Genomic DNA, 15,559 nt, shown 5'->3' on the forward strand with positions numbered 1-15,559 from the left:
TAAAAAAAGAAAAATATACAAAACTAGAATAAGATATTTAAAATATATACAAACCAAAATAAGAAAAATGCAATGATTAAAAGTAAACTAGCATGGATAACTAAAATATATACAAACCAAAATATGTCAAAACTAGAATAAATATTTAAAATATACACAAACTATAAATAAAAAGAACAATAAATTATAAGGTACTCAAAATAGCAGAATATATACACAAATATCCAAAAAGCATGATAAAAATTAAAATAGAAGTATTTGAAAAAAAATTGTCACCCAACAGCCGTTGCTCGACCTCCCCACACTTAAAATAAGTATGGTCTTCCGTGGGCTTTTTTACGTAAATACGCATGGAGATAACTTTAATTCCCAAAATGCGCATAAATGAAAATGTTTCTGCAAATGCGCACCCCCAACTCGCAAGGAGCAACCACGAAATGGAAATGGTATACACATCAAGGAGGGTGTCCACGAAATGGGATCATGGCACTGACACAAACCATTTCGTTTCTGGCACAAAGGAAATGGAGCATGTCAAGCTTGGTGTCCACGAATTGGACCATTACACGCATGGCAAGCACGAAATGGGGGACTTCACCGATGGCACACACGAAATGGACCAAATCAAGTGTGTCATCCACGAGTTGGGCATTTCATGGGAGGCACACATGAAATGGCCATCCTCAAGTGTGACAGGCACGAAATGGGAGAGCAGTCAAAGCAACAAGTCTCAGTGTTGCAGTTCCCGTACGAGCATGCATTGGGTGAAAGTGAGGCCATTTATTGTTGGGTTGTGAGTTTGAAGCATATAAAAGGAGGTTGTGGGAGGGGAGGGGACCAAAGCAAAGTTAAAAAAAGGAGAAGTGAAGTAGTGGGTTGCTTCGGTGAAAAAAAAAGAGAAGTTGAGGAGTAATTTAATTATTAAAAAAATGAGTGGAAGTGGAATTAATGTGGAAGAAAATCTTAATAGGTTGGATGAATTTCACATTTCTGCTCATTTACATGTTAAGGTGAGTTTATTTTTTTTAATTACAAAAAAAAAATTTTGTTAATAATTTAAATAATTGTTTTAAACTATATAATTGTGTTTTGATCTATTTCAATTTCAGCCGGCACGTGTCTTGACTCCGCATGGCACGCTGGTCGATATTTTCTCTGTAGACGAAGCAAAGGCAGATGCTGGAGCCGTATCTAAGAAGAGCCGGCTTCTATTATGCGTATCTGATAAAGCGTTTTGAGTACGACAACCCAATGATTAGCGCTCTTGTGGAGAGATGGCGTCCTGAGACCTATACATTCCACCTCCCATGGAGTGAGTGTACTATCACTTTAGAGGATGTTGCCATGTAGGTGGGGTTACCAATCGATGGTGAACCGGTCAGCGGCACTCTGAGGTCATGGAGTAAGTTCCACCAGAGAGATATTTGGCAATGGTGTGAGGAACTCCTTGGAGAAGTTCCTGACGGATATGTTGGGACCACGAAGTATAACATAAAACTGAAGTGGCTCAGGAGTAGACTGCAACAGATGCCTCTTGACTCTCCCGAGGAGGCCCTCGTACGGTATGCACGTTGTTACATTATGTATTTATTGGGTGGCATTTTACTTCCTGAAAAAGCGAACAACACTGTTCACGTACGTTATCTTCCTCTCCTGGCAAACTATGAAGCCATTAGTACATATAGTTGGGGTAGTGCCGTGCTCTGTTGGTTGTATAGAGGCATGTGCCTAGCGACTGATTATAACGTCGAGGGAATGTCTGGTTGTCATACACTGTTGATGTCTTGGATATACTTCAGGCTTCCTTTCTGGGCACCGGACGTGATGAGCCCATACACGTTTTCGTTAGCTACAACGTAATAAGTTTTCTTCCATATGTTCTGTATTTATGCTGTGTTCTTATTTCCTTTACGTAATTTTTTAAATGTGGTTATAATTTCATTTTGTTCTTTCGCAGGTGGGCGGGCAAGAGAGGAAAGAATGACTACGCCGAGCAACGCTTACAAAGGCACCGGCTTAGGTTGGACAATTTGAAGGTCGATGAGGTAACTATTCCTGTTGCATCACTCTCGCATGATATTGTTTTGTCCCATGAAATTTAGTCTACCTGTGTAAATGACATTTGGATTTGGTAGTTTGTGTGGATGCCGTACAGGGATGCACGTATTTTGTCGAGGGTGCCTGCGGACTTTCTTGGTGCTCCGCATGGGGATTTCTATACGGCGGTCGTGCCACTTATTCTGTTCCGCTGGATCGAGATTGTTAACATCGATAGAGTCATGCGGTAATTTGGCGGCAAACAAGGTCCACCGAACCCTCCATTAAACATAGACACCTTCCATCGCCAGTCGGCTCGCAACGACGATGGATGGTGGCCCATCCGCCTGCAGACATGGTTTGAAGTATGGGCAAACAGACGGACTGTATCATATCGGCTAGAGATTGATAGGGCAGATACCTTGCATCCCAGTTATGATTATTACAGGTGGTATTGCTTGAGAACAAAGAGGTTTCTGTCACCCCCGGAGGCCTTCCATGATCCCCGAGGAGATGATATTTCGCGAGGGGCTCCGGCAGAGTACGGTAGAGGCCCAGTCGTTCAGCTACCAGCAGTGAGGACAGGAGACACGATCGTTCCCACTGTGGAAGACATCAGGCTGTCGGAGCTGATGAGATGCAGGTCCCAGACTCTCCAGTTCCGGATCCAGGTCAGGTTAATGTTTGGAGTCAGCAGGATCATCCACCGGTGGAAGTGAATTTCCTTGGAGATGTCTACTGCCCGCAGCCGTTCGTCGCAGAGGACCCCTTTCAGTCATCCACGGTCCATCAGTATATGCCTTACAATAGTACCTACGAGGAGGGTGGTTCATCGCAGGGGGCGGTACACAGGACCTGATTGACTCTATGGATCGAGTTGGTTGGACAAACTTTTCATCTTTATTTGATAGCCTTGATCAATTCATTCCTTCTCAGGCATCACCACGCACACCCACCGACTTAGGACTTGCACTTCGACCGTCTGATTCAGGTAGTCACCCCCTGTCGGAAGGAGGAGATCTGTTTCTGTAGGTGACACGGTCGGATCCCAGATGTGCCCATTCGAGCCATCGTTGTTAGAGGGTCGTCACTTATCATATGCGGGGGCTGATGATGTAGGGGAGGAGACACAGCCAGGACGTCCCCGCCGCGACACTCGAGCACCTTCATGTGGTACAGGTGGGAGGTTGGGACATGTTGGACACCATCACTAGTTCACGTTATGGTTTTAACGTTATTTGTTATCGTCCGATGGTTGTATTTTCCCTTCGTTTGTACTTTATTATGTTTTATGGTGTCGTAGTTCGTGGTTGTAACTTTTTTACGGTTATCTGTGTTGTGATGTATTAAATTTGGTATTGTTAATGTTCATGTAGTACTGGTTGCAAATTTGTGTGATCATTTGACAAGAAAAGGAAATATTGCATTCATCTCTTTAATTCTAAAACATATCACATCACACCGACTAAAGACGAGAATTTAAATAAATTGAAAATATAACAACACTCAATATCCGACCCAGCCACGCCGCTAAGTGCCAGTGACATGAGGACAATGTCTCCTAGTATGCCCTGGTTGCCTGCAAATTCCACATCGCTTTCCCGGTCCAGGCTCTACGTCGTCCATCTCATTCCGAATTCTTGTCGACACAGGTCGGCCATCCATCGATCGTCGCAGGTGGGGATTAGGACGGAGAAGTTGTCCTTCGTGGGGTGGCCACACTTCCTCATCAGGCAATGGGGGAAACTCCATCTGATATACCCGGAAAACATTTTCATCGACATATGACTGCCAATCAAGCCTAGCATGGGCACATGGGTAGTGCAATGCCTGGAAGTAGCCGCAGTCACACCGTCTTTGCTGGAGGTATACTCTGAATCTGGATTGAGACCCTACGCCGGCTATCTCATCGACAGTGAAGATCGATGTCGCCCTGTCGTGTGATATGACAAGCATCTGCGTGATTCCCTCCCTGTTGGCAAGTATTGCCTTTTGCAAGAATTGTGAGAACATCTGGCCACATGCAACCTGTGCTTCTGCCTGCCGACCCTTCTGGACAAACAATGCATTTAAACGGTGGTACGTGGACTTCACAATTGCACACACCAGAAGGTTACGAGTGCCCTTCATCACGGAATTGATACACTCAGAAAGGTTCGTTGTCATGTGACCATATCGGCGCCCCTCATCGCGGTGTTGGAGCCATTTCGGTGGCTCTAACCCTCTTATCCAAGCCAGCATTACCGGGGACGTGGCTGGATCCTCCGCGCTAATTAACTCTAGGTAGTACTGTGCCTGCTCTTAGGTCTTCGAGTATGCAGCGCTAACAAGATGTCTTTTGTCTTCTTTACTCTTGAAGTTTGTTGTGAAATTGGACGCAATGTGTCGGACACAGTAAACGTTGTGTTCCCAGCCACAACCCTCTCGCTCCAGCGCAGCCTCTATGGCTGCATGCCTGTCAGAGATCAGTAGAACATCTGGTTGCGTAGCCACATGTCTCCTTAAGTTGGTCAGAAAGAAGTACCATGCATCTGTGTTCTCCCGTTCCACTAGTGCGAAAGCTATGGGAAGAATGTTGTTGTTTTTGTCCTGTGCTATTCCCATTAACAAGGTACCCGTGTACTTACCATACAGGTGTGTTCCATCAACCGAAACTAGAGGTTTGCAGTGCTTGAATGCCTCGACACACGATGGAAATGACCAGAATACTTGATGAAACATGACGCTTTCACGATCGAGGGTGTTGCCCACGTAGTATGGTCGGGTTTGTAGGTCAACAATTGTCCCTATGACGAAATGGCAAATTCGTAAGAGCATGAAAACTATTACAAAACTAGTATGCAATCCGATAGATAGGCTTACCTGGAACAAAGGTTTGCAACGCATTGAAGTATCTCTGTAACTGGTTATAAGAATCATCCCAGTCTCCATAGATTCTCGATATTGCCTTTTGCTTCGCTAGCCAAACCTTTTTGTAAGACACCTTGTATCCGTATGCCGACTCCACGGACCCCTGCAACACTTTTATGCAAATCGTTGCGTCTGCTTGAACCATGGGAATATGTGCTGGCATATGACATTTGAATCCAGTTGAGCATGATCTTGCAAAGTCTCGGACGCCAAACAAGTGTGAGGCCCTTGGTATTTTTGAACTTCCCAAAATCTGGACGCCCTCGTCTTCGCAACTCTCACCATCCAGGAACATTGGTCACCAAAAAGTTTGCACCGACAAACATACCTGGTATGATCTGACTCCACTACTTTGAATTCCGCACTTCGACGTATGTTGTAGTTCTTAACAGCAAGCATTGCTGCATCCTTAGTCAGGAATTTCAGGCCAACCTCTAGCTCCATTTTACCTGTCAAACCATAGTTACTGGGTATGTCCTCTACATTTGTCGAGTTCATTGGACCAAGACTGAGGTGCAGGTAATGGTCGGGGGTGCCACTGGAAAGAGCTCCGACCCTTGCAACATTGATCGGTTCAACAACACTTGGGATGACCCTTTCGCCCTAAACCGATTGGGTTTCCGGAACAACCTCTGCTTCCTCTCCGCTATCATTCTCAATCTCGTCTTCCTCAGATGAGTCAGCCAACCCGTCGGCCATTCCTTCCGGATATGCAACATGGACATTCGGGAAGGGACATCGGTCAGGTATTTCTGTATTCTGGGCAGGGGCCACGAAGGCATTAAAGGACGGACTACGACCCCTACCTATGTCCAAAAATGGAATGCCTTCACCAGCACCGGAATTTCGCATTTCCTCCACGTTATTCGAACTAGATGAGCTGCCCCCCACATCTTGGAGCTTCACGCAGAGTTCCATCGAATAGATGCTTCCGATGCTACGATGATATGAAAACATCATCGACACGTGCTGGTCAGATTTAATATGCATCTTCTGATATGTAAACGAATTAGCTACAACAACGGGCATCCTGTAAATGAGCGTACTGATCTCCTTTTTTCCAATCAGCCCAGTGTTCATCAAAATCATATTTTTAAGTTGTTGCAGACACGACTGTGGAGAAATCATTATCCAAAGTGGGTCATCACACATAAAGGTCACTCCCTCACCTGTATACGAAATTTCACCATTGGGATATATGACCACATAAATATATTCAGATGCCATTATGACACCCAAAAATTAGTGAAAGTAGCTCTTGTGAGAGTGGAATTTTCGGAGAAAAAAGAAGGGTAGAAGAAGTGAGAGTGAGAAATGTTGGTTTACTTCTGCTGGCGAAGGGTTTTTATAGCCTAGCTGTTGTCCCAATTCGTGTGCAGTACACACAAATTTGTGACATTTCATGTGCGGTACAGGAGACATGGATTTTGAACTCAGCCGTACACCCATTTCGCTGATGCCTGCCGTGAGTTCCTCCTTCCATTTCGCTGCTGCCCTCATGGAAATGGGATATCCATTTCGTGTGTGGTTAGCATGACATGGAATGCCCATTTTGTGGGCACCATAATTGAAATGGAGTTCATTTCCATTTCACGGGCAGAGGCCACAAAATGGCAATGCGCATTTACAGAAAGATTTTCAGCCATGCACATTTTGGGAATTAATGTTTTTTAGATGCGCATTTAGGTAAAAAAACCGTCCTCCGTGCTACATGGAATGGAAGGAGTCGTCCTCATCATCTCCATTTTCAGTTGGTAGATCATCCTCTCTATTTTGCTCCGAAATGGTCTCCGGGGTGTCGGCTCCTCTAATCGTGGGTTGCTACTGCCCACAAGCCTCTTCAAGTACTCATAGCGCTGCTTGTCACAACGCTCCATCTGATCAATCTTCTGAAAGAGCTTGAGGACAATGCGGTGGAGCGGCTGTAATGATGGTGGTGCTATTGTTGTGGTGCTGGTGATGGTGATGCTACAGCTGTTGAGGTTAACACCAAGGAGAATTAACATCAAAGAATTTAAATTAGTTTGGATACCAAAATTTTTTTAAAAGTATTGTAAATTTGTTTTACATCTAAATGGGAACAAAGACAAATGGTATCTTAATAGTGAATGTTTAAGGTACTTAACTGAAAAATCTATATTGTTCATCAAGTTAAGTGAATATGAGGGTGGTTTTGTGATTTTCGAAAATTATGGCAAAAGAAAGATTATAACCATGGGAAAAATAACATTTCAGATGATATAGAAGTTGAAAATAATACTAGACAAGATACTGCAACTAAAGAGTAACCAGTTTTCACAGATGCTATTGATATATTTTTACTAAAGTGACGAGATTTTTTTGAGTTTTTGTTGCTCAGGTTGAGACGAGATTTTTCGGACAAATGATAAACAATTCTTTTCAAATTGCCACCTTTATATCTTTCTTTGACTGTTTATGTAATCTTTGTATTTATTTTGAAATCTCTTCTTACTACATTAAAACTGTTTTTAGTTAAAGTATTATCTGCATTAATCATCATATTCTTTTTGAAAATCTTTTTTTGAAATTTTTTTTCAATTCTTTTTTAAGATCTTTTCTTTTTTTTTAAAGAAATTTTAATCTTGCATCAATTATAAATACTTCTAGTCATTTATAGTCTTTTTGCTGCTGATGTTTGAACCTTTTTTTATTTTCCTTCTTAATGACAAAAAAATAAAAAAGTAAAGATTAAACTAGCTATTATTTGGCTTATACATTTTATGACCTTGTGAATTTATTTGTTTATTCTTTTAGTTTTTGATATCTCTTTTGATTAAGATCTGATTGATATAAAATAATATATATATATATATATATATATATATATATATATATATATCATATTCTTTTGATATCTAATGGTCATATACATCAAGTTATGGCTAGTATTTTTTTTTGCATATGTGCTATTTTTGTAAATGATTAAATTTTAGTTAGGGTTAGAAGTGAGTTGAAATGAGTCGAGTTAAACTAAGTTCAAGTTTGGTTCATAAAAATTGAGCTTGATTTATGGCTCGACTAATTAACAATCGATCATATTTCTTAAGTTTAAGTTCGGCTCACTGAAAACTCACGAGCTAGCTCAAATAATAGGAATATAATCTATAATTATATATCAATAAATTATTACTTATATATAAATTTAAAATATTTAAAAAATTAATTGTATATATTATCTATCTATCAATTATAAATTTTTTATTTATATCCTATATCAAAATTATATATAAAAAACGACTATAAAATTTTAAATAATTAAGAACATTAATATATATGTAAAATTATATATATATATATATATATATATATATATATATATAATCGAGTTAGCTCACGAGCTAATGAGCTAAACTTATCCAAATTCAAGATCGACTCATTTAATTTATGAGGTCAATTCCAAGTTTAAGCTCGGCTCACCAACTCATGGGTTTAGCTTAGAGCTATTAATGAGTCGAGTTCGAATTAGCTCATGAGCTAATGGCTTGACTCATTTTTAGTTCTAGGTTCCATAGCTTTAAGCTATTAACCTTCATTAATGGATGCTGATAAATAGGGAGAGCTTGCTGAAATTCAAAAATGTCATCTCTTTGTTTTCTCCTTTTTAAAGTTTAATCATATTTGTCATAAGAGAAAGATTGTTGAGTTTAGAGTTGATTTGAAATCTTATGATGATAAATAAAATTGATCATTACCTATTATCATTTTCATAATGAGTAATGTAGAAATCAATGAAAGATGATCAATCAACCAAATGAGAATTTTGCAAAGAATCTACATTAATGGAAATATTATTGAAGATGATATTGAGCGATGATTGAAAAGATTCTACACTATCAACATAGCAAGGAAGCTCTCCAAATTAGATCCTAATCACAAGGAGAAGCTGCACAATGCAAATTGAATAAGAAAATTTTTTTCATTTTTATGGATAGTTGTTGCACGCTTTATTAGAGAACAAAGATAAAAAGTTTTACCTCTGAATGCATAAATGACTAGTTGATGAAAAGAAAAATTATTCCAACATTAAATAGAAGATATCAAGCTCTATAAAAGAAGATTTTATCCAAGAAAAAAGTAACTAATTTGTGCATATTTTAAGACCATACAAACAATTTTTGTTTTTTCTATTTTTGAGTTTGTTCTTACTTCTTTTTTGTCTATATTCAAGCTCATTTTGAGAGATATAAATTAAAAAGAAAAAAAGCAGTGCATACAACAGCCATTTAACCTTTGTTTTAGTGTTTTGATTTTGAAAGTGTACTGGATTAGAGTGCATTTAGCTCTCCTTAACTATGTTGGGTTAGCACCTAGATGATTTACTTAGGATAGTTAGTTTAAATGGTTTACAAGAGTGTAAATCTCTTGAAATTGATGATTATAATCTATCTTGATTATAGTGAAATTTCTACCATTATTATGATAGAAATTGGACGTAGATCATAATATTACACTTCGTAATGGAATCAGAATATATCGAGGTATCACTCCTCTCATTTCTTGTTTTTTGAATTTTCTAGTATGCATAATCAAAAAATAAAATTGCAAATAATTTTTTTAAATTATAATTCTATGTAAGAACTGCTACTAATCAACCGATTAATTAAGTGATTAATTGTCCAAATTAGATTTTGAAAAGTTAGAGAGAGAATTTGAGAATGTAAAGGTGATTTTTGGACTCAGTGGGTCTTTCTGAGTCAGAAAATGTATTTTCTGCGAAAAATCGTGAAAAATCGCGAACCGGCAGTTGAACCGGTTGAACCGGATCAAGTTTGCCTGGTACCGCACGAAAAAAGTGAAAAACCGTCGAAAACCTTAGAAAAATATTAGAAGTTGAAAACCGGGCATTAATTTTAAAGGATTGAGATGATGGATCTCTGTATACTGAAAATGCTTTTTGAAAACCACTAAAATAATGTTTTTACTGAGATTATGAAACGCTATGCGCCCGACAGGAACGGTGGTTAATCCCGCCTGTCGAGGTAGCGGTGGCGGCATAAGGACGGTGGTTAATCCCACTTACGTTGAGATGTGAGGTCTGAGGCAAGAGTATCCCGCTCGCATCCCTTCGGATCTATAGAGCGTGCAGGCGCCGGTACCTACTGGACAGTGATCCGGACACTATATCTCGGGGGTTCCCATATGAGAAATCCGAAGGGCGACATCTCCATAGGGATGTGTCAGGTTGGCAGTTGAACCGACAATATGATATCATAGGCAGTAGGACAGGCATTCATCATATGCATTTTCTATCTGTTTGTATGTTTTGTTTACTTGTAATGGGTTGCCTAATTGAATACCATGCTTACTTGCTATCTGAATTATTTGTCTTATATGCTTCTACTTGTGCATTACTTGTATTGTGTATTACATGTGTTTTCTACTGGGATTAAAGAGGTTCGGAAGGCGGTGGCGATGGGATCGCATGGAGGATCGGTTGGTGAAGGCTGTGGGACAACGGTGTTTGGTTAGAGTAGAAATCCCCTAGGATATATTACCTGGTTCATTTTAAGTTTATGTTGGTACTTTTATGCTTATCTGTATTAGAATGCTTTAAGCTTGAATCTTGTGATGGATATGGAGTCTAAGATTGCTTTTGGCGTCCCGGGATCTTATATCCTACATCACTGGGCACTGTTACCATACTGAGAACCCCCGGTTCTCATACCATATTTCTGTTGTATTTTTCAGATGCAGATCGCAACCCACCTCGGTGAGTTGTTTTGGATGGTGACAAAAGCGGAGGATCTTGGATTCTTTTAGAGTCTTTTGTTTATTTTGTTTATACATCTCTCACTTTTGTATTTTGTCTTTGCCTAGATGCTTGTATACGAGAGAACAAAACTTGTATAAGCTGTTTTTACTGTCTGGTTTCTATATGGTCTGTATATGGCTAGCCGGCTTAAACTCTGCGAGTCGTGGCTAGTCCCTTATGATATTACACTATGATACTTTATCTTGTTTATATCACATCTGTTTCTTATTCCTTAAGATAGTAGCTTTGTTAGTATGTTTTGCGCTTTTGAAATCATGTTTTGAGCTATATCCTTCACCGGACTTCTAGATTATACTATTCTTTCTATATATATATATATATATATGAGCTTAGAACTGTCGTAATCTCTGATTAACCTTTGCTTTACAACGCAAGGTAAGGCTTAGGCTAATTAGGATGTTACATTTTACATAATTTGTTTATTTAAATTTAAAAGTAATTCTTTGATTTAACTTCTTTCTCAACTTATTTAAAAACCTTTAAAAGAAAAGATCATTTAAAAATAAATTTAACCATTTAATTATATTTTGAGGTATTAGATAGAATTTGTATTTAATTTAGATACATGTGTACTGTTAACTGTCTATCAAATTATTAAAATGACAAAAATATTTCACAATAGAGTATATGAAGAATGGATGCAGAATACGAGATACATATACGATGTAATACATACATACAAATGCAAAAATACAATAATATTTAAAAATTATAAAATGATAACATCAGACACCATATGTCAATAGCATAATATATAAAATGAGCTTAAAATTAACATACTATACAAATCTCAAGTGGATTAGAGTGAATAATGATTTTAAATAAACTAAAGTTCCTGTTGCTTGTTAATTATAATTTCCATTTTTATATATATAAATTTAAGAGTTTGAAGGAAATATTCTTAAAAGAAAAAGGTTAAAGAGTTATTATCATGATTTATTATTTTTAATTATTAATTAATTATTAATATTTAAAAATATAAGATAAATATATTAAATTATTAAATTAAAAAAATAAATTAATAATTAAATAATAATTAAAAACAATAAATTTTGATGTCTTTTAATAATTTTTTTAAAATATATGTAGAAAATTACAAATTGGATATTAATATGGCACGCACTTTAAAATACCGGTGCGTGCTGCATAGGTATATGCTCTTTTAGTTTTTTGTTATATGTAACTATTACAATTCAAAAATGTTATATATATCCCTTAAAAATTATATATTAAATTAATCATTAAATTTTTATATATATTTATATATATTTATACATATTAATTTATATATTTTTAATTAAATAATAATTATTAAAATAATTAAATATGTCATAGTATAATAGTTAAACTATTCAAACTTGCAATAAATTAATAATTAAATTTATTTATTGTAATATAAATATCTTTTATAAAATATCAAATATGTATTTTTATGGCCGGTGATAAATTATTTGTGTTTGGTTTTAGCAAAAGACATTGATTAAGGGGGGTTAATGTAAACATTATTTATTAAAAGAAAAACTACTTAAATTTTCGAATGTTTACCGTATAAAATCTATAAAATTTTCTAAGACAAATACTTTAGAGCAAAAATGCTATTTACACCATTACATTAGTTAATTTTGACTCAACTCAATTACATTTTTTTTAAGAGGAATGTTAGGGGCAGTAATTTTAGTGTTTTGTAATTATTAATTGGTCATCAATAATATTTTTAATGGTGTGAGATTACATCTAATAGTATTTAATAATGAGAGATCTATCACTTTTGTTTTGATGGTTAAGTGCTGGCTAAAAAATACAAAAGTTGCTGGCCCTAGACTTTTCCTTTTTCTAATACATTTTTGCATCGGTCATGAGGCCATTTTTTTAACCTCTCAAAAAATTGTTTATAGAATTTACGAATGACAAAAACATCTGTCACAATAGGGATCTACAGAAATTAACCATGATATAGGTTAGATAGAATTTGTAAAATACCTACAGAGATGGTAATATTCCTGCGAATAAATAGAGATAAAGATGATAATAAAAATATGTATCCTCCCCATAGAAATTTGTTAAATTCTCGCAGATATAAAATTATCAAATTATCCATATAGATAAACCCTAATGAATATGTTATGAATTTTTAATGTGTATGCTCAATTTTGTTGAACTTTATTAGATTGTGTTACATTATGTTCAATAATTGTATCTGATTATGTTATTTTTTGTGTTAATTTTTAAAAAACTTTAGAGATAATATCCATGAATATATGTCTTTTATTTTCGTGGAAATAATTAAGGCATTGTTTGGATGCAAGATGAAAAATAAGAGAAAAGAAAATGAGAGAAGAAAAAATGAGGGATTTGGATCCTCTAAAATTTGAATTTTACTTTAGAGAATAAAGTGTGATTTTCTACCTTTGAATAGTTTCTCTTTTATATTTATTTTTGGTCCAACCTATGAAATAAATAGTGAGAGATCACACTTTATTCTTTAAAGTGAAATTCAAACTTTAGAGGATCCAAATCCAAAAATAAGAGATAAGAAAATAAAAGAAAAAGTTAATTTTTCTTTTTTTTGGATAAAGAGAAAATAGATAGAAAGAAAATAAGAAGAATTTTTTTTTGTTTAGATGATAGAAAAAATAAGAAGAAAAAAAATTATACCAAAATAAAATTACATTAATACCTTTACCTATATTATATATAAATTATAATTTATTAATGTATTTAAATTTTTTTTAATAGAAAAAAGTCATTTAAATTATATTTTAAGATTTTAACATATTATTTTTGTTAATAACAACATTTTTTTTGAAGTTATTCTCTTCTATTGTCTTTTAAATATAGTAAACAAAAAATGTATTATTATTTTTTAAATATATATAAATGAATAATTTTATAAAACATTAATAAAAATTATTCATAGGTTACATCATTAATCTCTTTAATTATATTTAGGAAAAGATGAAGTTTGGTGGCGCTGTAAAACTAGAAAGAACACAAGAGATGTATTTTCATATTTAAAAAAAAGTGAAATGGAGAATTTTGATTTTTTTTAATTAAGTAGAGGACAAATTTGTAATTGTATCATTATTTTCTTTTTCTTCATTAGTTTTCATCTCACAGTTGAGGAGAAAAGTTTTGTGTGGACTGCAACACCCAACCAGACAGAAGTTTATACCTAAGATGTAAAATAGAGGTGGTGAGACACTACGACTTCTAAAAGTATATATATATATCTAGCCGACTTTTACTTCACAGGTCAAGTCTAGATCTTGATTATATAACTATCATTTGGAACTCTACTTTTATTTATCTGTCTTTTAGTTTTTTGTATAAGCTTTCTATCTTTTCATTTTTCGTGAGTGTTGTACTTTCGATTTTGTTTTCGCCGTACCTCTTATACATATTACTTTTAGAGGTCGTAGTGCCTCATCACTTCGATTTTACATCCTAGGTGTAAAGTTATGTGTAGTAGGGTGTTACATGTACTCTATTTTTTTTGTTTTCCTCTTTATTTTCTTTGGTCATCCAAACAATAGAAAATTTGATTTTTCATCCATTTTCTTTCTCTATATTTTCTTTTCTCCCATATTCTTTTAAATTAAATACTGTGTAAGTGTAGACTCCTAACAAAAATACAGCAGGGACTAAGAATTTTTTTTTTTTTAAATGGGAATAAAAAACGGGAGAGGAGTACTTGCCTCACGAACACTCATTATGATACTATAAAATAAAAACATGCAAGACTGACCCAGACCAAAATCTGAGAGATCTAATTTAAGAACTTTCTTTGGTGAAAAAAATATATTCATCTTTAAACATCAAGTATAATTTAAAATTATGAAAAATTATAGGAGTGAATTTATAATATTAATTTAATTAATTAAAAAAAATTGAAGAAGACAAGTGTTCCGATACCGTGCATATTGATATCAACAACTTTCGGTTTCCATGGCCGTCGTCCTCTCTATCCTCTAGCACTTTCTTGAGAACATCCTTTTTCACTTTGTCACTGCCGGCTCCACCTCATTCTACAGTACTATCCACTTTTCCTCTTTCTCCCACCTCCACTAGAGAGCAAGTAAATTAAATCTAATTTTGAACAAAAATTGAATTAACTAATATCTAATCATTAATTTTAAATTTAAAATTTTCTCAACGAATTTTATTGGATTCTTTTTGAAACTCTTCAATAATAACAATAATAATAATCCAATTACATTGAGAATTTTTTAAAATTATAAAAAAATGGAGTCAGTGAAGATCAATTCTCGTCGTCCTTCATCAATAGCACAAAACATGCCAACAAATTAAAGTTAGAGCTTCTTCGCTTTCGCCAAGAAAGACATCCAAAAAATATTTCAAGAGATGTACATTTGGAATATGGGAAAGAAATACTTGTGTGATGTTTAAATGACTTGGAACTCAAACTTTGGAACGGCAGCAAGAAGCAACTATGGAACAACGATAAAGCAGATTTCTCATTTAAGATGAAAAGATTGTTGATGCTTTAGAAAGCGGACCACCCACAGCGTCCGGTAAAATTGTGATTCTGATGGCATCGATTGCTGCGTCTCTATGGATCAGAGGCTAAAAAGAAGACCAGGTAATTTGAGCGAGGTCTGCAAATATATTTAAGTTCGGGTCAAAATTGACATTTTCAACAATTATTGTATGACAGCCATCCCAACTTTTCATTTGGAATCTTGTTACATAGTCCTTTAGAAACCTGATTATTCTTTCCCCATCAAAGACATTCCTTCCAAAATATGTCGGATTTGGATTTGTCTTTTTACTCAATATCATTTTCCGGTTAAATTTAAA

General features: G+C 35.5%; 1 protein-coding gene across 1 annotated transcript; it reads right to left on the reverse strand.

Annotated features, from left to right (window-relative positions):
• Nucleotides 1-4,338: 4,338 nt before the first annotated feature.
• LOC130963187 (uncharacterized) lies at nt 4,339-5,391 on the reverse strand. Its single transcript, XM_057889336.1, has 3 exons — nt 5,276-5,391; nt 4,900-5,222; nt 4,339-4,823 (listed from the first exon to the last, which is right to left on the reverse strand). The coding sequence occupies exons 1-3, from the start codon at nt 5,389-5,391 to the stop codon at nt 4,339-4,341; spliced, it is 924 nt and encodes a 307-aa protein (XP_057745319.1).
• Nucleotides 5,392-15,559: the final 10,168 nt, after the last annotated feature.

The sequence above is a fragment of the Arachis stenosperma genome, chromosome 2 (assembly GCF_014773155.1).
Source record: "Arachis stenosperma cultivar V10309 chromosome 2, arast.V10309.gnm1.PFL2, whole genome shotgun sequence".
NCBI lineage: Eukaryota > Viridiplantae > Streptophyta > Magnoliopsida > Fabales > Fabaceae > Arachis > Arachis stenosperma.